Below are 26139 nucleotides of genomic sequence, written 5' to 3' on the forward strand. Positions count from 1 at the left end.
TAATAATAATAATAATAATAATAATAATAATAATAATAATAATTACTTGCATTTCTGCTTATTGGGGTTATTACATCACTGGGGTTACAGCCTGCTTACAAAAGCATATTGGAAGAACATGTTAAAGCCATTGCAGATTGGTATTAGTACAGGAGAATGCTGTGGACATTGTGTATCTTGATTTCAGTAAGGCTTTTGACAAAGGCCCCCAAGATATTCTCATGAGGAAGCTGGTAGAATGTGGGTTGAATTAGGTGGATTTGTAGCTGGTTGACTGACCGAACCCAAAAAGTACATCCAGCCCACTTTTTAGCAACTTCTCCACAAATAATTTTTCCGAGCACAATTCAAAGTGTTGGTGCTGACTTTTAAAGCCCTAAACGGCCTCGGCCCAGTATACCTGAAGGAGCGTCTCCACCCCCATCGTTCAGCCCGGACACTGAGGTCCAGCTCTGAGGGCCTTCTGGCGGTTCCCTCCCTGCGAGAAGTGAGGTTACAGGGAACCAGGCTGAGGGCCTTCTCAGTGGTGGCACCCGCCCTGTGGAACGCCCTCCCACCAGATTTCAAGCAACTATCTGACTTTTAGAAGACATCCGAAGGCAGCCCTGTTTAGGGAAGTTTTTAATGTTTGATGTTTTATCGTGCTTTTAGTATTCTGTTGGGAGCTGCCCAGAGTGGCTGGGGAAACCCAGCCAGATGGGGGGAGGTAATAGGTAATAAATAAATAATAAATAATAAATAATAAATAATAAATAATAAATAATAAATAATAAATAATAAATAATAAATAATAAATTATTAGTAGTAGTAGCAGTAGTAGTAGCAGTAGTCTACCCAGATGTTTAGAAAGTTACTGTGAGTTTTAATCAATGGTTCTTTTAACTTTTAGCCAGTTTTAAATTACTGTTGCTAATTTCCCCTCTTGTTTTATCTTTATTGCAAACCACTTGGGCAGCGCCGGGTTGACAATCAAGCTGCGCGTAAGTTTTATGAAATAAAAAAAATTCACAGACATGCCATTAAAACAGCAAAAGTTATTTTTAAAGCAGCACGATTTCTACCAGGGGACAAGAAAAGACAGACTGTGGAGGAGCAGGTAGCCTCAATGGAAAGAAGCAGGTCGGCCGCCCAGTTGGTGACCCAACCAGTCTACCACGAGGGCAGGGATAACAAACAGGTCTGCGGTTGCAAAGCAGTTCCGTTTCCCAATGGGTGGGAAGGAGAGAGAGAGAGAGAGAGAGAGAGACATAGATTTGGTGACAACAAGCAAAGGCCTCCATTTGCCAAACCTCAGAGCCTCATTTGCAACAAGTGCCAGGCAGGAAGACCTGCATAGCAATTCATCAGCCTCCTCTGAAGCCAAGTCAAAATGCCTGTGCTAATGTCAACTTTTTTTGTATACCGGTAAGCAGTGCTGGATTTACATATAAGCTAAACAAGCTATCGCTTAGGATCCCACTTTCTTGGGGGCCCCCAAAAAATTTAAAGGAAAAAAATATCTGGATGTACATTTCCAAAATATGAGATAAAAAACAAATAAAATAAAACCTACCTACAGCAACAGTGTTTTGTGTTCTGTCGGTTCCTGTGATGTAAGTCATGGGCCCCGCCTGCTAGCCTGCTCCCTAAAATATCACCAGTTTGCTCCTTTTTATATATAGGGCGCCTACATTCTGCATGTGCAAATGGATTTAGGTACCTATTAAAGGTAAAGAGACCCCTGACCATTAGGTCCAGTCCTGGCCGACTCTGGGGTTGTGGCGCTCATCTCGCTTCATTGGCCGAGGGAGCCGGCGTACAGCTTCCAGGTCATGTGGCCAGTGTGACTAAGCCACTTCTGGCGAACCAGAGCAGCGCACGGAAATGCTGTTTACCTTCCTGCCAGAGCGGTACCTATTTATCTACTTGCACTGGCGTGCTTTCGAACTGCTAGGTTGGCAGGAGCCGGGACAGAGCAACGCGAGCTCACCCTATTGCTTGGATTCAAACCACCAACCTTCTGATTGGCAAGCCCTAGGCTCTGTGGTTTAGACCACAGCGCCACCCGCGTCCCTTAGGTATCTATTAGGTCCATAAATTACCATATAGCATATAATCAACACAAAAACCAGTGACAATTTGTTGTTGACAAAGGACAGCTGGACATATAAAGGGACCCATTACCTTCAGTAGCTGAGGGCCTTATCAAACCTAAACCTGGCCCTGGGTATAAGAACAAAAGAAGATCTCTGCCGGATCAGATCAATGGCCCATCTAGCCCAGCCTACTGTTCTCAAAGGGGCCAACCAGATCCTGTGCAAAACCTGCAAACAGGATCCGAGCCAAAGAGCAACTCTCCCCACCTGTGGTTTCCAGGAACTGGGATTCAGAAGCCTTGCCACCTCCGACTGTGGCATCATGGCAGAGTCATCCTGGCCAGTAGCCATCAATATCCATCGCCTCCATGATTCTGTCTATCCCCCTTTTAAAGCCATCCAAGTTGGTGGCCATCTCTGCCTCCTGAAGGAGCAAGTTAAATAGTTTAAATATGTGCTATGAAGGACTATCTTTAGTTGTCATCTCCTCACTCCAATGATCCCTGGGAACTGTAGTTCTTTGCTGGAGGGGACAGCTGTAACTTGACCACCTGGCACTGTGGGTTAAACCACAGAGCCTAGGACTTGCTGATCAGAAGGTCGGCGGTTCAAATCCCTGCGACGGGGTGAGCTCCCGTTGCTAGTCCCTGCTCCTGCCCACCTAGCAGTTCGAAAGCATGGCAAAGTGCAAGTAGATAAATAGGTACCACTCTGGCAGGAAGGTAAACGGCGTTTCCATGCGCTGCTCTGGTTCGCCAGAAGCAGCTTAGTCATGCTGGCCACATGACCCGGGAGCTGTCTGCGGACAAACACTGGCTCCCTTGGCCAATAAAGCGAGATGAGTGCCGCAACCCCAGAGTCGGCCACGACTGGACCTAACGGTCAGGGGTCCCTTTACCTTTTATGAAGGACTATCTTTAGTTGTCATCTCCTCACTCCAATGATCCCTGGGAACTGTAGTTCTTTGCTGGGGGGGGCAGCTGTAACTTGACCACCTACTGTGTAGCGGCTGCTATGCCTGCACATTTTATCCACTTCTGCCAAAACAGGGCAAAAAAACCCACAACCTGTAGACTTTTTTAAAAAAAATTCCCCATAATAATGACTGTTGGAAAACATAGCTTAATTTTTAGCAAAGCTGCTTTAGACCTAAAGCCCCTTCTTGAAGTGACAAATATACAGATACATACATAATTCTATTTTTATGTCACCTTTCCACAGTTCAAACCGTGCTCAAGGCAACTTGCGACATGAAAAGGAGAAAAGGAATGCATAGCTAGAGCATAACAACAGTGGTCATAAACAATAAATGAAACGTTAAAAAATGCACCACCCAACCAAACAATTTCAACATAAATCGCAACCAGATCTATAAAAAAAATCCAGAAAATGAACAGCAACAACACCACGCAACAACAACAAAAACCCCAAACTACACCCCAGCTCACAAAGCAAAGGTTGTGGCCAGTGCATAACCCTATATATGACCATTATCATATATGCCTGCATAATTTTTTAAAAAGTGTTTAGCACTCACCAAAAGCCTATACAGTGGACGCTCGGGTTGCGAACATGATCCGTGCAGGAAGCGCATTCGAAACCCGCAGCACCACGTCTGTGCACGCGTGGGTTGAGATTTGGCGCTTCTGTGCGTGCACAAGCACCAAAACCCGAAAGTAACCCATTCCGGTAGTTCCAGGTTCGGTGCCGTGCGCAACCCAAAATCACGCAACCCGAAGCGTCTGTAACCCGAGGTATGACTATGATAGTTGGAGCTTGCCTTATTTCCAAGGAGTGAGTGTTCCACGTGGCTTTCGTTTAACAACTTTTTCTGTTTTGCAGTTTATATCATTTTAACTGCCCCAAGACAGGTAGCACAAAGTCAGTCCCATATCCATCCCATTCTGTGTGTCAAGCCCACAGCAGGACATTAAAATGTGGGTGAAATTGGTGTGTGTGTTTTTTTCTTCTGGGTGGAATGTTGCCCCCCAGAACTCTCACCTTAGAGCCAGCCTCTTTGAAAGGCAGTGACTACTGAACCTGACGTCTGGTGGCACACACATGCCGGGCAAGGAGAGCTGTGCAGGGCTTTCGTTCTCCTCTCCCAGGGCTGCCCAGCCAGCCAAGCGCAGAATGTTTTGCCGCCTCACTTGGAAGCACCCAGAGTGTAAATAAACCGCAAAGTGCAAAGTAACAAAGACCCAGCCGAGTTTGTTCTTGAGGCTTGGGCTGATCGCACTCTTCCTTCCTTTTCTGTCTGCTCCAGGAACCTCGGCAGACATCCCCAGGGCTCTGCACCCATTTGGTTCCGCTGTCTGCACCGCAGAACTCGTGGGTCTGCCACCCAGATGGCCTTCCCTCCCCGCAGACAAAACACTCAGCTGTGACGTGGACTCCCAGGACTCTGAGGCCAACCTTTGCTACCTGCCTAGGAAGGGATGGAAATATTCCAAAGTTTGAAACCCCTGCAGAAACCAGAGGACTCCCCCTTGCTTCTCCTCCTTCAGCTCCTAACCCATCCCAGTTGTCCTTTGTAGGCTTTCTACCTCCATCGATGTTTCCTAAACATTACTTGCAGTCAACTTGCCCAGCACCTATCCTTTCAAGATCAGTGGAAAGCACTTTGCAACTCGGCTCCACCCCCATGCAAGTGGCTTTGAGCCTTCAAGGGAGCTAAGCTCCGTTGCAAATTGGTTCATTTTACTCCGACAAAGGTCCATATAGTTAAAGCTATAGTTTTCCCAGTAGTGATGTATGGAAGTGAGAGCTGGACCATAAAGAAGGCTGATCGCCGAAGAATTGATGCTTTTGAATTATGGTGCTGGAGGAGACTCTTGAGAGTCCCATGGACTGCAAGAAGATCAAACCTCTCCATTCTGAAGGAAATCAGCCCTGAGTGCTCACTGGAAGGACAGATCCTGAAGCTGAGGCTCCAAGACTTTGGCCACCTCGTGAGAAGAGAAGACTCCCTGGAAATGACCCTGATGTTGGGAAAGATGGAGGGCATAAGGAGAAGGGGATGACAGAGGACGAGATGGTGGGACAGTGTTCTCGAAGCTATGAACATGAGTTTGACCAAACTGCGGGAGGCAGTGGAAGACACGAGTGCCTGGCGTGCTCTGGTCCAGGGGGTTACGAAGAGTCGGACACAACTAAACAACTAAACAACAACAACTCCGGCGTGGTGAGTATCAAGCTTCTACTCTGAGGGAGGAAGAAGAAGAAGAGTTTGGATTTGATATCCCGCTTTATCACTACCCGATGGAGTCTCAAAGCGGCTAACATTCCCCTTTCCCTTCCTCCCCCACAATAAACACTCTGTGAGGTGAGTGGGGCTCAGAGACTTCAAAGAAGTGTGACTAGCCCAAGGTCACCCAGCAGCTGCATGTGGAGGAGCGGGGAATCGAACCCGGTTTACCAGATTACAGGACTACCGCTCTTAACCATTACACCACACTGACTCCTCCCGGGTCAACATCTTTAAGAAAGAGCTCCTTGCAGATAATTCTGGGATATATTCTCCAAGGGGATGTCCTTGTGCACCTGTAGTGTTCGTACGGACATAGAAAGACCTCAGTGGTTTGGGACCGAAGTATCTCCAAGAGTGTCTCCCCCAATATCAGCCATCTCAGACCCTGTGCTGAGGCCTTGTTGACCCATGACAGAGCCTTCTCAGTGGTGGTTCTCTGCTTGTCGAATTGCTCTCCCTAGCGAGGTGCACCATCTTGGCTGTGAGTCCTGGAAGACCTGCTCCATGCCTTGCAGGCCTTCTCCCACATGATCCTGGTGGGCAGGGCCCGGACTGACTCCAGCTACAAAAGCTGAGGCTGTTGAACAGACTCTTGGCCAGGGTTACTGTTTACTGGGGTTGGTTGGAGAGGTGGGTTGTTGTTTTTTTGCTGTTTTTGACTTTTTGTATCTTTATTTTTAGATCTTATGATTTATGTGGAAATTGTTCAATTTGGTTGTGTACTTTTATTTATTGCTTGTGATTACTACTGTAATTATGCAAATCACATTGCATTGTGCCTTGAGCATGATTTTAATTAAGGGAAGGTGGCATGCATATAAAATTATGGTGATGATGTACCTGCTTCCATCATCACATGCCCTCCAATGTTTCTCCAATGAAAATAGGGAAATAATAATAATAATAATAATAATAATAATAATAATAATAATACCTCGCAGTGATAGAGGCAGTGGGAGATTTTACCGTATTTTTCACCCTATAGGACGCACTTTTTCCCCTCCAAAAATGAAGGGGAAATGTGTGTGTGTCCTATGGGGCGAATGCAGGCTTTCGCTGAAGACTGGAGAGCGAGAGGGGTCGGTGGGCACCGACCCCTCTCGCTCTCCAGGCTTCGCGGACCTCTCCGCAAGCAGCGGGAGCCAGCGCTGGGCTCCCACGGCTTGCAGAGAGCTGCCTGTTTGGGGGCTGGGGTCGGGGGAAGCTCAGGCCTCCCCCGCCCCAGCCCCGCGCCTGGGGGGGGAAATAATTTTTTCCCTTTATTTCCCCCCAAAAAACTAGGTGCACCTTATGGGACGGTGCGTCCTATAGGGCGAAAAATATGGTACTTTCTTGGGCTCCATGATCACTGCAGATGGTGACAGCAGCCGCGAAATTAAAAGACGCCTGCTTCTTGGGAGAAAAGCAATGGCAAACCTAGACAGCATCTTAAAAAGCAAAGACATCACCTTGCCAACAAAGGTTCATATAGTTAAAGCTATGGTCTTCCCACTAGTGAGGTATGGAAGTGAGAGCTGGACCATCAAGAAGGCTGAACCCTGATTCGAACCCTGCTCTCCCAGGTCCTAGTCCAACACTCTAACCATTATGCCACACTGGCTCTCCACCTCCTCATTCATGTGAGATCCCTGAGGCAGCCGGCAGGTGAAACTTGCTTACAACACGAGGCACAGAGGTGGCGTAACAGAGGATGTACCTGTGCCCTAATGCAGGGGGGGGTTGGGGGTGGAGCACAATGTTCCAAGACTTCTGGGTTTTAGTCAATGGCAGAAACCAATTACTCAATGCGTGAGTGAGTGGGCGATGAGTGTAATTGGAGCGTAATTGTTCCCATTGAGCATAATTGGAGTTAGTCATTGGAAGATATTGCGTTCCTGCTCCGTGCCCAAAAATGCTGCTTCCGTACGTCCCATGAATGGAGTCGTTTCCAGCAGAAAAGGTTAATAAGGACAATAAAGCTCCTGGATTTAGTTTTGGATGCACAAATATACAACAGAAGATTGGCTTTGTTAAACCATAGTTGTAAAAGCAAGGCAAGGTCCCACGGGCGACTTAAAACCTAATGCATTTGTTATGGCGTGTGCTGGCCTGTGTTACAACCTACAAATATTTTGGGTTTTCCCAAAGAAAAGCAGGCCAAATAAATGCAAACATTTATGTGAAGAACTCAGGAGGCCCACATTCATCTACCCCATCAACTTATCACTTCTATATTATCCTTATATAATGCTGATATTTTGACATTTAGCACCTGGAAGTAAAGAACAAACTTACCGCTCTGATCCAGAGCTTGCCATCTTCTCCAATGAGCACAGAGAGCATTTATAAGGCATTTGCAGGCACTTAATGGATAATAGTGATAATAAATCACACCCAATATTGTATTCATCTCTATGCAAGAATTCCTAGCAGCTAAGATAAAAAAATAGCACTTAAAACCCATTGGACTTGTGGAAAGCCATCCAGAAAAATAGAAGAATAGCAAATAACAAAAGCAGTCAGTGGAAAGTAGGGAGGGTTACTCCCCATAACAGATGCAACCCACCCCCTGCAAATAATAATAATAACAACAGCAGCCCCTCAATCTCCTCAAAGGTGTGTCAAATCTTAGCTAGGTTAAGGATGGACTCAGGGAGGATTCTCTGGAGATAGCATTTCACAAATTTGGCACCACCACTGAAAAGGCCCTGCCTTACTAGTTCCCTGTCATAATTAGTTGAGACTCCTGCACTGCAGTGGGTTTCCAACTCTACAATTCTATGATCCTATGATCTTATGTTTCTATGAATTTTAGGTCAGGCAGGTGGGGCACAGAGCAGGATCTTTGATGCTGAACATACAGGAAAAGGTGGCAGTCCAATAAAACGGGATGAACCTGCTTCTGCATCCAAATGAAGCCTAAGTCAATCTAACTGTGTATTTTCATTCCTGATGACCTTTCCCCCTCCTGTGGCCATGTTACTCTTTCCCAGTCTTCCTCAACCTGCTGCCTTCCAGATGATTGTGCCGAGAAGCCCCTGGACCTATTTGTCTGCAATTTGGCAAGTTTCTTAGCAAGAGGCTTCTCTCCAGTGCCTGCAATTTCCTGATAAATTGCCTACAAAACACATGGGAAGATTAAGTTAACCCCCACCTTTTTTTTACCCACCCTAAAACTATAATGGTCGCCCTTGCCAGACGTTAGCCTTCTGAAATTTGGCAGGATCCGTTCTCTCAGATTCATGCCACTCCCCCTGCCCCCCCCAAAGTTACTAACATCCCTTTTCTTCTCTTTTTAAGCAGAATTTAAAGTTCCCATGCGCTCAAGTTCCTGGACCTATTTGCTTGAAATTTGGCAGGCTTTATCCACTCTGAAGGGCTGGTGTGCCTGCAAATTTCATCCACTTCTGTCAAAGGGGACAACTGGGTGGATCTGAGGGGTATTTTCCAATAAGGGGTAGTGGAGTTTGCTTGTGCAGGGATGGGTAGCCAAAGGCTGATTGCTCCCATTGCTTTGGATAGAACAACTGCAGCCACATGCCTAGGAATTTTCCTGGCCTCTTGATACTGAACATTCAGTGCGCCTCTGCAGAGGCTGCATTGGCCCCTTCTGGAACCAGGATGATGTGGGGACAGTGGCAAAGCTGCATGCTCCGGTACTGGGGGCGGAGAGCAGGCAGGGGCATGGCTGGCGCTCATCCCAGGTGCGTGGTACACCGCCCACAAGGGCATGGCACGTGTTCTGGGGGCGTGACGTGCCAACTGTGGGGGCGCGGTGTGCGACATGGAGGGGTTCATGGTGCGTGTCGGGTGGGCCGCCGCTGTGGCACCCTACCGGAATAGTGGTGCCAAGGGCGGTCCGCTCCCTCCGCACCCCGGTTCCTCCGCCAGTGTGTGGGGAAGGTGGCTTAGTCAGTACAGTGCAATGTCCACATCCCAGGTTGGTTACATGACATTTCAGCATCAGTGCAGCCAGCAATGCAGGCTAAAAACCCTCTCTCCTGGAGTGCTCCTTTTAAAATCTGATTTAATAGAATCATCCAGTCGGAAGGGATCCTGAGGATCATCTAGTCCAACCCCCTGCCAGGCAGGAATATGCATCTGTCCCATATGAGGATCGAACCTGCAGCCTTGGCATTATCTGCAGCAGGCTCTAACCAACTGATTTGATTTGATTTATTGTATTTCATTCAAACGAATCCCAGAGCGGCTTACAAACAATAAATAACTGTAACACGATAAATTGTAATAGAGCATCACAAACACAGCATACAGAAAAATTAGCAAAGCATCAATAAAGCAATTACAGTCTGCAAAACACTATGAACAAAACAGCAGCTAAAAAGCAAGCCAAATATCACCATTACAGTGAAAGTCATATTATATTGTTGAAAAATCAATAATTTACAATCCATTAATAATTATGATAATAATAATTTATAATCCGTAAAACAGCACCAACAACATTAACAGAAAAGCAACTTTTAAAAAATGAGCTAAGCACTGCAATGTTCAGGCACTCAGCTGGTATGAGGCATTCTGGCACAGTATGAGAGACCGCAAACACCAGCTCACTTGAGGGCATAAATCAGTGGTGCAGATTAGAAGGGATGTGTGTTTTTGGACACTGAGAACAGAAGTCTGGCTCTTGGACCTCACTTTGCAAAACTCAAGCCACTCTGCAAAGCCACAATGAGCCCAAATGCCTGTAAAAATTACCTGTTGCCCCTAAAGAGGAGGCGGTGTGCATTAATCTCAAGAGCAGCATCGCTCTCCCCCAAATACTCAGAAATGAAAGGGACCTCGCAGCGACTTCATCATGTAAGCAGCACAGTGGGAAAATGGCAGTCTTTGTCTACACCTGAATATCCAAAAGACGGCAGCCGGTTTTGGTTCAAAGCTGCTTGTCATAAGTGGGTGTAATCATGTGCGTTGGTGAGCCACAAATTAAATCCAGAGCACCAAAACAGAAAACTTGCTACCTCATCCAGCACCGTTTCATTTCAGGGGTCTCTCCAGAGGCTGGACTTTACCTCCATCAAGGCTTTTCTCTTTTTTTTTCAGGTGGGGAGGTGCATTAAAGACAGAAACGTTCCAGGAGTTCAGCAAAAGTTAAAACAAACCTGCGTAATGTGAAACTCGGGGCTGGAGCAGAGTGGAAAGTCTGCCTGCCTGCCCTGCCCCCACCAGATGGAAGCAAGCCCCCACCCCGGGACCATCCTGTAAAGCAGCGAGCTTCTGTTGGAGCGAGGCTGGCTACACCAGCCCTCTCCAGGGGCCTGCTATGGCTTTCCAATAAAGCTGTAAATTAGAGACAAAATAAATAAAATTTGGGGCGAGGAGGATGAAAATGGTGGGGGTGGGGAGCAGAGGCCAGAAGGAAGTGACCTTCCCTTTGGTTAAGTAGGTGTGAGGTGGGTCTTAGCAAGGAGCTGTGGGAGAGGCCCCTGGATTTGGGGAGCTCCTGGGGGCAGGAGGAAGCCCATCTCAAAGCGCTGGCCCCTTCGACCTCAGCCCTGGCAAATCGTATCCAAGAAAGGCAGTCCTTTGCTCCAAGAAAGAAGAGTGAGCCTTCAAGGCAAAAGAGACCTGTTTCTGCTGAAGGGGCAGGCCTGCAGGGCCAGGGCATGCTCAGATTTTCCACTTCATTCATGCCTCCCAAGTTTTCTTTGACTTCAGCAAGGTTTGCAGTGAGTTCCCTAAGCAGAGCCTTCAGAAGCCATCGATGGAGAGTTAGAGATACGTGTCACAAGCAAGCCATTGACCAAACACGTTATTTCTGATACTGTGGGCAGAATAAGCCCTCTCTTCTTGAGAACCATCATCTTCAGCACGGCTTTCCCTCTCCCAAAAGACGCGAGCAGAGGACTATCCATGGCTATCAGCCATGACAGCTCGGCTCTGCCTCTATGGTCAGGGACAGCAATACTTCCGAATGCCACTTCAGGGCCGGCCAACCCATGAGACAGGCTGACACAGCTGCCTCAGGCGACGGAACCCCATGAGGTGGTGCCCCACCTACACTGATGCCTCCATCGCTGGTGGAGAAGCAGCAGTGGCTTCTGGCAAGATCTTGTCAAAATCTCGTGCAATCTCGTGCGCTCCATGAGAGCTTGAGAAATGTTGGCAAGATCTTGCCAAACCCCACCATCCCCACTGCTTCACGGGTGCTACCACACATCCCAGGTAAGGGAGGGGGGAGGGGGCAGTTGGCTGCAGGGAAGCTGGGAGGAAGAACCTCCCCATTCTGCCTCAGATGCCCAAACATCTGGGAAATCCCAGAGAGTGGTATTGCTCTCAAATCCTACTTGTAGGGTTCCCATTACGACATCTGGTTGGCCCCTGTGAAAGCAGGTTGCTGGACTAGATGGGCCACTGGCCTGATCCTGCAAGCTCTTCTGATCTTATATAATAGGTGCTAGAAAGGACTTCCCTACTTGCAGAAGAGGGATGCATGCAGTTTTTGAAGGTGGAGCTCTGCTTGAGATTCCGTAGTGTTACCAGGTTTAGACTTCACTTAAGCCTTTGTCAGAAGTTAGGGCTGGTGAATCGGCCAAATCCAGCTCTCCCACTTTAGCATATTCATTTGCAATTATTATTTCTGAGTCATGAAAATTCATATTTTCCTAATGCGCACCTTGCTGTATGCAATGTTGCCTTAAGTACACGTTTTGAGGAAGGAATTTTTCCCTGTTACATTATGCATTTTTATGTAATATTTTCACTAACATGCTAAGTGTTTGCATATTTGCACGCATTGCTTGGCTGCAGAACAGCACTGCAAAATTCAGAGAGGTGTGAATTTTGTAGGATGAGTTATGTTTCAGTTCACATGTTGTTTGGGGAAATGTGGATGAGGTAGGTTCTCTTTTAAATGCAAACTGAATTGTGTTTCTCCAAGGGTTACCCAGCCTCACCTCCTTATTTCTCCCAGATGAGAACTGTCTCCCTCCGGCTCTTCTGGGAACTCCCCATCTTCCCATCTCCCTCTTTCCAGTGCTTGTTCTCTCTCAGTTTCCTCCCTCCCTCTTGCACCCCTCATTCTCTCCTGTGGCTCGGCTGGCTTTCTGCTTTCCTAACAGAAGCAGGATAGCTCCCTTTGCTATAGAACTGGCTGCCCCATGTCTCCAGTATGATGTCTTAGGACAGCTGTGGCCTATCTGAAGAACGATCCACACAAACAGATGTTACGGGCATGTACTCCTGGTCTTTAGAAACCCCATCAAGGAGCTTGGGGTTCATGGGGCGGCCTCAGTTGCACTGTATGTAACAGGGCTTTTCTGTGCATGGAAGATGAGAAGCAGGGTAGGAGGATTAAATCTCTCTCCCCCCTACCATCTTCCACAAACCAAATGATTTGGGACTCATTTTGGGATCCTGAACTGGCTTCTGGGTGGAGCCTTTCAGCCCAGAGAAATGTACATTATCAGCAGCCAGTTCAGCAGTGCTGAAGACAGACCATTTGTGGATATGCCTTTGCATTCTCCTGGGTTTTCATGGGTCGTTATGGACCAGCCTCTGAAGAGACTCTGTATATGACCCAAAGGTGGCCAGACTTGAACACGGAAACTTCAAAAGGGAAGTGGCTGTGTGGTTAAGTTACAAAGGCATCACTTGTGAATTGAACCAGCGCAATGGATTTTCATCCCACCCGTGTGCGTGTGTGAATATCTACTGCTAATATGGTAATTATCACTGTCTGGACTTGTCTGCATTTCATTACCTTCCAACATCACTGTTTACAGTTCCCATTCCCTACCTTCCATATATTTTTTGCAACCTGGCAAAACACTTGATGCATCTGATGAGATTGGACTGCAACCCACAGATACATTTGTGAGTCTTTAAGGTGCCGCAAGACGACACAAGCACACTTCCTACCCCTCTGGGGATTTATTTCTGCTGTTTGTTCTTGTATCAGCCCATTCACTTCAGTTTTCGTGGCTCTATTTAGCAGTATTGAATTTTACTGGCTTTTATTATGTATCAATGTTTTTTTTAAAAAAGTATAGCCAAATGTGGAAGCCGAGTCATCATGACTAGTAGCCATTGGTAGCCCTCTCCTCCTCCATAAATCAGTCTAATTGTCTTTTAAAGCCATCCAAGTTACTACTCATCGTTGCTTCTTGTGGGAGAGAGTTCCACAGTTTAACTCTGCTCTGCGTAAAGAAGGACTTTCCCTCCTCTGCCCCGAATCTTCCAGAATTCAGCTACATTGGGCACCCACGAGCTTCTAGCATTGTGAGAGAGGAAGAACAACTGATTCAAGTTTGAAACAAAGGACAATAGTAAGGTCTGGAGATTCAACTTTTTTTATTATTATGGAAGTCTATAAAATAGCCACATTGATATTTTTCCCCCCTTATAAGATCACGAAATACACAACATCCATTTATTCAACACGTCACAGGGGCGGGTTTGCTGGGACGCCCCCAGTGAAATCGACGGGAGCCCCCACTCCAAGCAAAGCAGCAGGGCTCCCGTTTCTTTCAGCCGAGCGTTTGCGAGAGAGACGGAGATTCCAGGTAGACCAAGCTCAATATTATATACACATGAAGGAAACACATGACACAAAGCACGTCTTCACACGGCACCGTGAAATACCCCTACCCAACAGGTGCTTATTTCTTTCAATATTAAGAAACGACAGACACAATATGAGTAATGGCAAGGGGGGAGTATCTCCTGCACAACCCTTAGGGAAAGGGCACGCCAACCATTCAGTGCCATGAGGGTGGCACAGGAGAAGCCCACCCCCCGCAACCCCTTCCATATTGGGCCACATGCAAATAAAACCATATTAATTGCTTTCTTTTCCCTTGCAGACAAGTTTTTTCTTTGTTGTTGTTTTACAATAAAGAAGGAGGCAGAGCAGGGGTGAGATATTCCATACTTTACTAAATAACAAATATTTTTTTTCTTAAAAAAAAAGAAACAGGCGAACTTTTTTTATACTAAATATCTATTTTGAATTATAACAAAAATAGTACTTAATAATAATAATAATAACAATAACAATAACAAGTTTATAAACTCAGACCAAAAAACAAAAACACCACGCCACCTTTGTGTATAAAATAATATAGCAAATTGGAACTGTGCCAGCAAATTAAAAAAAGACACACAAGACAAGACACATATTCTGAGACTCAAAAGTGCTTCATCCTGCAAACTGCAGTAACAATTTTAATATCTTTTCTTTTTTTTAGTCAAGTTATATTAGTTAGGAATGGTAAATCGAACAGGAGCTATCCTTGCCTAGATACAACGCACACGTATGCATATATATATAAAGTTTATAAATGTATGCCTCTTATATTTCTCCCCCTTCCCCCCCCCCATTACTGGTCCATCTTCTGGTGGGCTGCTCAACTTGCAGTGAGCATGTCTTTTCCTCTGCATCCCATCAGAGCGTGTATTTTCATGCTCCACTTTCCTTGCCATGCCCGGGTCGACCGACCGCCCCATCGCTGGCCCGCGCACCATTTGAAGAGTGCTGTCCCAGCACCCTCTTCAAAGGATTGTGGGGTCCGCCCTTCAAAAGGGCAAGCGGCTTCACTGACCGCCCCGCCCCTCAACAATGTTCCTGCTGCCAGCCCAGCAACCAACCTCACGAGTGCCCCACCCGACACAAACCCCAGCGCTTTTATATATCTGTGGATGGCATAGATCTGCTGTATTGCGGGAGGGAACAGGTAGGGAGACCTTAGGGAGCGGGAAAGGGAAGCCAGAGCTGATCTTGTTAACGGAAACAAAAGGCAAAGGTGGATTTATCTTTAGAATCATAGGACGGTTGGAAGGGACCCTGCGGGTCATCTGTTCCAACCCCTTGCAAGGCAGGAAGAAGAAGAAGGAGAGTTTGGATTTGATATCCCACTTTATCACTACCCTGAGGAGTCTCAAAGCAGCTAACATTCTCCTTTCCCTTCCTCCCCCACAACAAACACTCTGTGAGGTGAGTGGGGCTGAGAGACTTCAGAGAAGTGTGACTGGCCCAAGGTCACCCAGCAGCTGCACGTGGAGGAGCGGGGAAGCGAACCCGGTTCCCCAGATTACAAGTATACTGCTTTTAACCACTACACCACACTGGAATCTCAGCTAAAGCAGATTTTGCAATCCTATTCCACGCATCTTAAGACTTATGCCTCGCCAGGAGTGAAAAAGAGGATGGAAGCAGAGCAGACCAGCCTTGCGCCCCCAAAATGCTTTGCCCCAAACTTCTGAAGGACAGCGACGGCTCAGGTCAGGCCCTGAGCATGCAGTGGTTAATTTTTGGGTGGGGAAAGTGCCAGGGCTCAAGCCCGTCAAGGAAGTTATTTATTTGCCTATTTTTTTCATTTATTTCTTACATTTATATACCACTTTTTCCTCCGTGGAGTTCCAGGCAGCCTGCATGGTTTGCCCCCTCCCACCATTTTGTCCCCAAAACAACCCTCTGAGGTGGGTTAGTCCAACCCACTAGATGGCAGCTAATGATTTGGCATTTGAATTGGCTTTGATAAAAGAATAATATTCCTTGCTTGCTTGCTTCCTGCAATCCACAAGTCCCAGGGGCTTTGAGAGTTTCCCTGCAAACTGGGCATGGCCTGAACTCCCTTGACTGGCCACAGCTAACCAGGGAGGGCTGCTCAAAAGTATTTCAGCTGCACAGAAAGCGCCTCCAGAATTTACCCTGTTTCTCCATGGTTTGGAACTTTGCTTTCAGACATGACTGGTTCTGAACTCCCGCAACTGATGAGGAGGTTATGGGATCTGAGAGCCTGCAACACGTCAGAGCAACTACTTGGGTCAATAATAATATAATTATTTTTTTCAAAAGCAACAACAACAACCTGGTGGTAAACATGGCTAACAATGTGGGCAACCATTGTTCTGAATTCAAAGGGTGGCCCCAGAAATGTGGCTAATTGATTGGAAACCCATTTTCTTAAATAGAAATTTCCTTAAATAGATGGGGGAAACCAGGGATGGGGGCTTTCCCCATGGCAGGGTGTGTGAGAGTGTGTGGGTTCTCTCTCTTGCAAAGTAACGACAGTTTGGCTTAAGGGCGCAAGAGCATATTAAACACTCAACTGTGCCTAAGGGAAGTCTATGCAATGATCACCATGGCTTTGGGTTGGATGGTGGATGGCAGGATAGGACCAACAGAGGATTTCAACATGGGCGGCAGAGAATCAGCTCCAGAAAACCGTATTTTGCTCCTGAACCCCATTCTCGACATTTGTCACTGACCCTCGTCATCGTAGTTAGGAGGTGGCCACAGGCTTTGAAATTTGGCTGGTGATCAGAGAGTTTTGGTGCTCCCCAGACACAGAAAAGCTTCTTCTCAGGAGAGTCCACAGGTCAGTTCTTCAATATTACACTTCCACAGCAGTAATTTTAAAACAGGTGTCTTAAAATCAGCCGGAAGAACAGGCCAAGGAGTCTCAAATGCATGGACTCCAAAGTCCCCCCAAGCTCTGCTGAAGATGGGCTCCTAACTCATGCCTAAACTTCTGGATATATTTTTAAAATCCATGTTCTTCCTCAGCCGTTTTTCTGACAACATCCCCACACGCGTCTTCAACACACAAGGAGCTGAGCATCAATGTGGTATTGAGGCCCTGCGAGCATGAATACTAATGGTATAGCAGTTCCAACACCAGGCCCTGTTTAAGCTGACATCCTTGTACCTCCTGGAGCCATGGGATGCAGCAAAGCCACCGCTATGGCAACGCAAACAGGTATTCCTCCCACCAACACACAATACTGATTTTAGCCAGACCCCACGGAGGGGGTCCTCTTGGCCGCTCTCTCTAAAGAAAGCAAAAATAAAAAAAGATATTCCCCAAATGCTGTCGCAGGTCGCTGACCAGCTTAACACTGATGCTTCAAAGGTCAGGATCTGCCAGAGGTCACTCGCTACCCCGACCCCGGTCAGGTAAGGCTTCTGACAGAAGGGCAGGACACCCAGACCTCAGGGGGCCAGCAAAGAGCAGGGGGTCCTGAACCCCCAGAAAGAGCAGCAGACAGCAGCAGCAGGAGCAGCGAGGAACCTCTCCTTGCAACAGAAATGCTTCTGTTTCGGATTATATTTATATATTTATATATATTTATATATATGTGCATATATTAACATTTACGTACTGTTTATAGCCAAGACAATCCCCTTCTGCTTAGTGTTAAAACAAAACAAAACAAAACAGAATCCATCCAGGTGGTCTCCGCAACCTGTTGCCCGCCTGCCCACCCCTCGCGCTAAGGCGCCACCGTCGTTTTGGCATATTCGTCAGAGAAGGCTTTGTCCAAGAGGTGTCAGGCGGCAGGTCTCCATCGTCCATGGCAAGCTGGGCTTTTCCCTTTCCATTCCTCCATTCTGGGGCCCCTCAACCTCCCCAACCAAGAGAAAGCAAACCGAGGGTCCGGTTTACACAGTGGCGCCCAGCATGGCTTCTGTCTCTGTCAAGATTTCGTTCTGGTTCGAGTCGAGTCCGAAAAACTTGACCTTGAGCCCGTCCACCGGGTGGACGACGGGCACCAGCGTGATGCGGGGGAAAGTTCTGGTGGCCAGCTCAAAGCGGCTGGTGCTGGCCAGCTCGATGGCCAGAGCCTTGAGGAACAGCTTGGCCAGGTGCTTGCCCAGACAGGTCCTTACGCCTCCACCAAAAGGAAGGTAGTGGAACCTGCCGTCTTTGTCTTCCGTGCGGCCCTGGGCAAAGCGGTCGGGGTCAAACACGTCCACATCCTTGAAGACGGGAGCCGTGTCGTGAGTGTCCCGGATGCTGTACATGACGCTCCAGCCTTTGGGGATTTGGAACCCCTGAGGGGGAAGAGGAGGAGGAGAAGGAAGAGGAGAATGTAAATTAGGTTTGAATCTGTTTTCAGTTTACTGCATATTAATAATAATATTATAATAATTACAATAATTACTTTATACCACGCCCATCTGGCTGGGTTTCCCCAGCCACTCTGGGCAGCTCCCAACAAAATATTAAACAGAATAAAACATCAAACATTAAAGTCTCCCCTAAACAGGGCTGCCTTCAGATGTCTTCTAAAAGTCAGATAGTTTTTTATTTCCTTGACATCTGATGGAATGGCGTTCCACAGGGGGCACCACCACCGATAAGGCCCTCTGCCTGGTTCTTTTGAATGTTTTAGCATTTGTTCTTTTCCCCCCGATACATTTTTTAAGTTTTGCAAATAAAGGGTACAAATAAACTATATATATATATATATATATATATATATATATATATATATATATATATACATACACACCCCACCCATCTGTCTGGGCTTCCCCAGCCACTCTGGACGGCTTCCAACAAAATATCAAAATACAATGATGAGATAAGAGACTTATTAACAGACTGGTTACAGTCTCACAAATTAAATGACATATTTAAGATAGGCCAGTTGCCCTTTATGAGAAACCTGCAAGCTCCAGCAATGGACATTCAGAAGCATCACTGCCTCTGACAGCGGAGGCAGAGTGCAGCCATCGTGGCTGGGAGCCAGATCACTTTATAAAGGTAAAGGGACTCCTGACCATTAGGTCCAGGATCCCTTTAAGCTGCTGTGCATTTGGTGAATTTCCATTTCAGTAGGCGTGTCGCCTGGGGAAACTTTTATGGAAAAGGGAAGCAACTCGATGCAGGCACAATATGCAAGGCGTCCTGCTCTATACAGAACTGAACCCCACGCCACGTGCAGCAGATCTCCTGCCAGGCCCCCTTCCTCACGCAGTGATCCAGAGATGGGTTCTAAGGCAGGTCTCCGTACTCACGTCCAGCTCGAAGGTCTGTAGCACCGTCCGGTACCCTCCAGAGATGGGGGTGAAGAGCCGCAGGACCTCCTTGATGACGCAGTCCAGGTAGAGGAGGCTGCTGATGGTGTCCAGCTGGAGGGAGCCCTCGCAGAGGCACCCGTTGTGGAGGATGCCTTTGCTCCTCAGCTCCTCCCGGAGCTTCTCCAGCACCCTGGGGTGCTTCAGGAGCTGCATGATCAGGGAGGTGCTGGCGCTGGCCGTAGTGGCGTAGGCGGCAAAGATCAGCTCGAGGGTGCCATCCTGAAAGGCAAAGAGAGACGTGTGTTATGGATGAGAGAGAGAGAGAGCCAGCACGGTGTGGTCAGACCCATGGACCCCCATTCTGGCATTCTGGCACCCCTGCATTATAGGAATGCTTTCGCACCAGGGAAGCAGCATGCGTGCCCTCTGGGGGGCTGGAGGGATTTTCATTCCCCTTATCAAAGTTTGCCTTACCCCTTGGACCACTTTAGCCTGTGAAACTGGCACTCTTGAAGGCCCCACATAATACCCGACCCACATTTGGGAAGCACTCAGTCTTGCAGTGTGGCAACACCTAAACCCTGGAACTCCCTGCCTATTGAGAACAAGCAGGCAATTCATGTACTCTTTCTGCTGCCTGCTTAGACAGGGCTCCCCAGACATGTAAAATGTGGGTGCACATTTTTAGTTGAACGTTTCAATGAGTTGTTTTTCCTGTTTTTGTTCTCTTTGTAAACTGCTTTAAGGTGCCTTTCTTTCTTTCTTTCTTTCTTTCTTTCTTTCTTTCTTTTTACAGCCAAGCGGTGTATACATTTTTTTTAATAAATGAATCCTTTTAACTTCCCTTAAAGTTCCAACAGATTTTACACATTTTGATTGAGTGATTGACGGACTGAATTTATTACCTGCCCTCCCTCCCAAAGGAACCCGGAGCAGGAAACACATCAGAAACAAAACAATGTGATAAAAACAGCCAGAAACAATCACCTAAATAAAAACAATTAAAAGCACTTGAGCTGTTGTGGCTGATGCTGTTCAGCAGAGCAGCCGTGAGACCACCAGCATCAAAAGCCCCTGAACTGAGCAGGGCTGAGATGAGCTCCACCCCACCCACTCAGGGCCTGTGACCCCCAACCTCCACAGCCCCCCTGGAGGTGAGAAGCAGCAATGGCAGCGACAGACACCAGGGCATATCAAGAGCTGAACTGATGCGCAAAGCCAGACAAGGCTCAGGGCTTCCTCTCCTAAAGAAACCATTTCTCACGGTGGTAGTATAGGAGAGGGAAGCCCAGCCTGCTACCTCCAGGTTCTTCAGATGAGAGCATGGCTGGTGTTGACTGGAGGCTGTTGTGACTTAGCATCCAAATGACCAAGAGGTCCCCAGTCTGGAGAAGGTTGGCCAAGTTGCTATGGGAAGGCAGAGGACCCTCGTACCTACGGGACCGCCTCTCCCGGTCTGCCCCATGGCGGACCTTAAGGTCCATAAAGAGCAACACCCTAGTGGCCCTGGGCCCTAAGGAAGTCAGATTAGCCTCAACCAGAGCCAGGGCCTTTTCAACACTGGCCCCAACTTGGTGGAACGCTCTGCCTCATGAGACCAGGGCCCTGCAGGATCTGATTTCTTTCCACAGGGCCTGTAAGACAGAGTTGTTCCACCTGGCCTTTGGCTTGGAATCCACTTGATCCCCTCCCCCTCTTTCCTTTTTCCTTTCTCCTTCTGTGATGGAACTCCTATTTGGGGACTTCCCTGGCTTTTTTCTGGCCCTTGTAGGACTAGTCTGGATAGTTGAAACAAAAAAAAGTTTTTTTCTTCCAGTAGCACCTTAAAGACCAACTAAGTTAGTTCTTGGTATGAGCTTTCGTGTGCATGCACACTTCTTCAGATATGTTGGCCTTGGTGAAGATTTGACGTTTTCATCCCCAAAAAAGTTTTCGGTTTGAGTTCCTACTGAAATGAGGCTGCATTTTAATGTTGCATTTTAATCTTGTTTTTAAGTTGTATTTCAATCAATTGTTTTTATTTTTGGTGTTAGCCACCCTGAGCCCGGTCTTGGCTGGGGAGGGCGGGGTATAAATAAAATTTATTATTATTATTGCAACATAGGCAGCTGCTTTATGCAGAGACAGACCATTGCATCCCATCTACCTCAATATTGTCTACACTGACTGGCCGCAGCTCTCCAGGGTTCAAGGCAAGATTCTCTCCCAACCTACCTAGAGTTACTTTTGAGGACTGAACCTGAATGCAGAGGAGATGCTCTGCCACTGAACTACAGCCCTTCCCCCCAGACCATGTTGTATTATTGCAGGAGAGGCCGTGTTTATCCTGTGCAAGAACAAGAGCCAAGGGCTCCTTGCGGCCACCTCGGCTGCCTCTTCCCGGCCACCCAGCCTCCACCCACCTTCAGTTCCTGCATGGTGAGCTCCTTGCCGTGTTCCTTGCCGCTTTCGATCAGGAGGTCCAGGGCGTCGGAGTAGTCCTTGCCCTGCGTGTTCTGCAGCTTTTCCCGGATAGCTTTCTCCAAGCTCTTCTGCAACAGCTCTCGAGCACGGATTCCCTGGAGGACAAAGGAGGAGGTTGGAACCCAGGAAGAGCAGCAGCTGCCACACAGCAAAGCCCACGTCCTGCTCTCTTCTCACTCTCAGCTCCAGCCTCTCTCCTGGAGCATCAAGGAAGCATAGCAACCAGAGCCGTCTTTCCCATTGGTGTCAGTGGTGCGTTGTGCCAGGGCGCCAGCCTCTCAGGGGCGCCCTAGTGAGTAGGGGAGCTGTGCGGCTGAGCCTGCCAGCTGCGCCCCGCCAACTATATGGCTGGTGGGCATGCAGCTTCCTTCCCAAGCCTCCTTAGGAGGAGAGCGATCCCGCAGAGGCTTAGAATGGAAGTTGCGCGCAGCTTCCCTCCCAAGTCTCTGCATCTGCTAAAGATGGCCCTGCTCCTGGTCGTCCTCCTCCTGCTTCCGGGCGGTGAGCAGCCTTCCCAGGCTGCCTTCTTGGGCATCCCGGCGCCAGAGAGCATGTCTGCCAGCACATTTTCCTGCTTGATCACGGCCGCCACACCGCGGATCAGGGCGGTGTGGGAGGCAGAGGACATTTTCCACCACCCCCTCCCTTGTTTTGGAGTTGCGGGTGGAGGCACCAGAGGGGTCTTTGCACCACAGCCCCGGATATGCTTAAGACGGCCCTGATAGCAACCCCAAAATCATTTGCTCCAGCCCCCTGCAATGCAGGAGTCACAGCATCAGCAGGTGAAGCACCCAACATCTGCAGGGAGAGGGAGAGCAAACGGCCCAGCCGACCCTTCAAAATCAGAGCCATTTGGACATGCTCCAAGATGCTCTGAACACTACCTAATAGTGAGGTCCAGTATATTCCCATGCTGTCTACTTTGCCTGGTGACAGCTCCCCGGGGTCTGGGGCACAGAGACAGCTCCCCTTCCCATCGCCTGCTTAACTGGTCACTTTCATGCCAAGGATCGAACCCAGCGCCTTCTGTAGGCCATGGTGTTCTTCTTCCAAGCCACTTCTCCTGACCAGGACATCTCTTACCTTCCGGTAGCCGCTAAAAGGCAGGTCCACAGGCAAGGAGAAGACGTTCTCCATGAACTGCTGGTAGACCTCAAAGAGCTGGCTGAGGTCTTCGTCCGGGATCCGGAAGCCCAGCAAGACCCGGATGGCCATGCGGAAGGTGAGCTGCTGGGCTTCGTAGTAGACATTGATGGGATCCGGGTTGCTGCTCCATGCCCTCAAGGTGTCCTGGATCACCAGCTGGATCTTGGGCAGGTAGCTCTCCAGCGCTTCGTGGCTGAAGATTTTGGAGAACACCTGAAATGGAAGGGACGGGTATATCAGGAAAACACCAGGGGAAACTTTCTGATAGTTTGACAGTGGAACAGACATTGCTCCTTGGCTGCCATCAGACACAGGCAGGAATCACTGGCCCAGTTACACAGCTCCCCTGCAAAGAAAGGCTGCAGGGTTTGGGCAAAGGCAAGTCAGAGGCAACATTGGAGAAGTTCGTAAAATTATGCGCAGCACGGGAAATGTGGATAGAGAGAAAATGATTTCTCCCTCTCTCCTAACACTTGGACTCATGGACGGCCAATGAAGTTGACAGATTCAGGAGGGACAAAAGAAAGTCCTTCTTCACTCAGTGCCAAGTTAATCTATGGAACTCTCTCCCACAGGATGCCTTTGAAAAAGAATTAGAGAAATTCATGGAGGAGAGGTCTATGGATGGTCACTAGCCACAATGGCCATGTTCTGCCTTCATAGTTGGCAGCAGCAATAATGCTTTTGAATACCAGAGCCCTGGCACAGCGAAATGTCTTGGACCAGCCTGGCCACCCCTGGCCGAGGGTTTCATTGGCAAGGACTGGAGGGAATGGCATTGATGACCCAGATATCTGAACACCAAGAAAGGATGGATAAGATACTTCTTCACAGAGCACAAACTATGGAACTTGCATGAGGACATCAGAAGAGCATCTGGTGGACCAGCTCAAGGCCCATGGAGCCCAGCATCCTGTTCTCAGAGCGGCCAAATAAATGCCAGTGGGAAAGCAGGGAGCAGAACGTGAGCACAAGAGCAGGATTCTCTCCTCACATGGATCCAGCAAATGGTATTCAGAAGCCTTGCTGCCTCCAACTGTGGAGGGCAGAGCACAGCCATCTTGGCTAGGAGCCATCAACAGACATCTCCTTCTAAAGATGGCTTTAAAGGAGGATTCGACAAACTCATGAAGGCCATCAGTGCCTCCTAGGCATGATAGTTAGGCTCTGTCTCCACAGCAATGTTTCTGAAGACCAGTCGCTGGAAGCCACAGGAGGCGAGTGTGTTCCTCTTGTGAGTGGATCCTGCTTGTGGGTTTCCGCTTGGGTCATCTGGTTGGCCTTTGTGAGAACAGGATGCTGGACTCGATTATTATTATTATTATTATTCTTTTATTTATACCCCGCCCTCCCCAGCCAAGACCGGGCTCAGGGCGGCTAACACCAGGTATAAAAAAAATTGTTTGAAATACAACTTAAAAACAAGATAAAAATGCAACATTAAAATGCAGCCTCATTTCAGTAGAAACTCAAATCAAAAACTTTTTGGGGATGAAAACGTCAAATCTTCACCAAGACCAACTATCCAGACTGGTCCTACATGGGCCAGGAAAAAGCCAGGGAAGTCCCCAAACAGGAGTTCCATCACAGAAGGAGAAAGGAAAAAGGGGGGTGGGGGAGAGAATCAAGTGGATTCCAAGCCAAAGGCCAGGCAGAACAACTCTGTCTTACAGGCCCTGTGGAAAGAAATCAGATCCTGCAGGGCCCTGGTCTCATGAGACAGAGCGTTCCACCAAGTTGGGGCCAGTGCTGAAAAGGCCCTGCCTCTGGTTGAGGCTAATCTGACTTCCTTAGGGACCTCTAGGATGTTGCTATTTATGGACCTTAAGGGCCATTGGCCTGATCCTGCAGGCTCTTCTGATCTCCTCCAAGGCTCCCATGGCCTCTCTCTTGCAGCCAGCAGTCTCTCCAGTCCTGATATTTATGTTCTGCCCCGCGTTGCCTCTCTCGCCCTCCCTCTGCCCTGAATCCTGGGCGGAAGGAGAATGTTTGCTTACTTTTTATTAACTGACATGTGCGACGCTGCTGCCGCCACCGCCGTGATCTGGGCCCCCCAGCTCCAGTAGCAGCGGGGAGCACGCGCCAAGGTAAAGCTCAGGCGGTCCTGCGCGATGCAGCCGTCTCCAGGAATCTGGCTCGTGTCAAGGAGGACTTGCGAGGTGGGGGGTTGGAGATTTGGGAAGGCAGAGCAAGCAAGGACCTCTCCGCTTGCAGGGCTGGAGAGATCCTTGCTCCAAGAGCCTTGCTTTGCAAGCTGGGTGGGAGAGAGAATTCCCTCCCCAAGCCACGCACACAGATCTGTTCAGCCACTGGGTTCTGCCCAGGAAAAGGAACTGTTTCTTGGACGCAGATCTGCCCTGCCACGGCACGGGGCGCCTTCTGCTCTGGTTTTGTTTAGTCAAATAACAGCCCCCATTTTTTAATGGCCTTTGCCTCAGCGCCAACAATGCCTGCTTCATAAGGAAGGCTAAGCCTGACTCGCTACGCATTCCTAGGTGGGATGGGCACAACACCAGATTTAGGGCAGTCTGGGGACGCCAAGCCCAGGGGACAGTAAATAATAATATATTTATACAGGTCCCTACTGCGAAGATCCATAAGAAAGCAACTGTACCAAAAGGAATTACAGTGGATGCTTGGGTTGCAAACATGATCCATGCAGGATGCACATTCGCAACCCACAGTGGCGCGTCTGCGCACACGTGGGTTGCAATTCAGCGCTTCTGAGCATGTACAAAGTGTGATTTAGCACTTCTGCGCATGCACGACTGCCAAAACCCAGAAGTAACCCTTTCCGGTACTTCCAGGTTTTGGTGGTCCATAACCCAAAAAAAACGCAACCTGAAGCATCTGTAACCTGAGGTATGACTATATTGTGAATGTGAACATAAATATTTGGGGGGGCGTCAAATTCTGTCCTCACTTAGGGGTCTATAATACCCAAGTCCTGGTGGGAGGCATAAGCTCCCCTGCATTAGAAATGAACAAACAGTGAAATGGAGTCTGTTCTGGGATCTGAGGCCAGAGTTTGACCTTCTCCAAAAGGGACACAGAATGTCCCACAAGCAGGATCAGAGCTCAGGAGTCCTCTCTCCTCCTGCTGAGCTTCCCAGCAACTGCTTTTCAGAGACATCGCTGCCTTCGGCTGTGGAGAGAGGACAGGAACAGATGGTGGTCTAGGTGGGCCTGATCCTGCAGGCTCTTACGGTCTCCCTGTAGGAAAGGAAGCCTGCCAAGAGGGAAGGCGAAGAGGTGCAGGTGGTCAGCCACATTTCTGTTTCCCCTTTTTATTTGCTTCCAATATTTATATACCACCTAATGGCAGAAGTCCTCTGGGTAGCTCAGCAGGGAAACGGAAGCCCGCGAGAGGCCTGGGCTGCACTGCATCAGAGGAAGCTACTGCATACAGAGTCAGACCATTGGGTCCACCTGCTCAGTACCTGACTGGCAGCAGT

At 48.4% G+C, this 26139-nt stretch overlaps 1 protein-coding gene across 1 annotated transcript in view; it reads right to left on the bottom strand.

Annotated features, from left to right (window-relative positions):
* Nucleotides 1-13600: 13600 nt before the first annotated feature.
* The window catches only part of CYP26B1 (cytochrome P450 family 26 subfamily B member 1), a 31459-nt gene continuing 18920 nt past the window's right edge, over nucleotides 13601-26139 (bottom strand). Inside the window, exons 3-6 of the mRNA XM_083571478.1 lie at nucleotides 22622-22897; nucleotides 21478-21633; nucleotides 19073-19354; nucleotides 13601-18103 (exon numbers count right to left, since the gene is read on the bottom strand). Of these exons, the coding sequence (XP_083427604.1) occupies nucleotides 17711-18103; nucleotides 19073-19354; nucleotides 21478-21633; nucleotides 22622-22897 (1107 nt within the window). The 3' untranslated portion in view covers nucleotides 13601-17710. The remainder of the gene's footprint in view (nucleotides 18104-19072; nucleotides 19355-21477; nucleotides 21634-22621; nucleotides 22898-26139) is intronic.

Source organism: Podarcis filfolensis (genome assembly GCF_964270895.1).
Source record: "Podarcis filfolensis genome assembly, chromosome: 9".
Lineage (NCBI taxonomy): Eukaryota > Metazoa > Chordata > Lepidosauria > Squamata > Lacertidae > Podarcis > Podarcis filfolensis.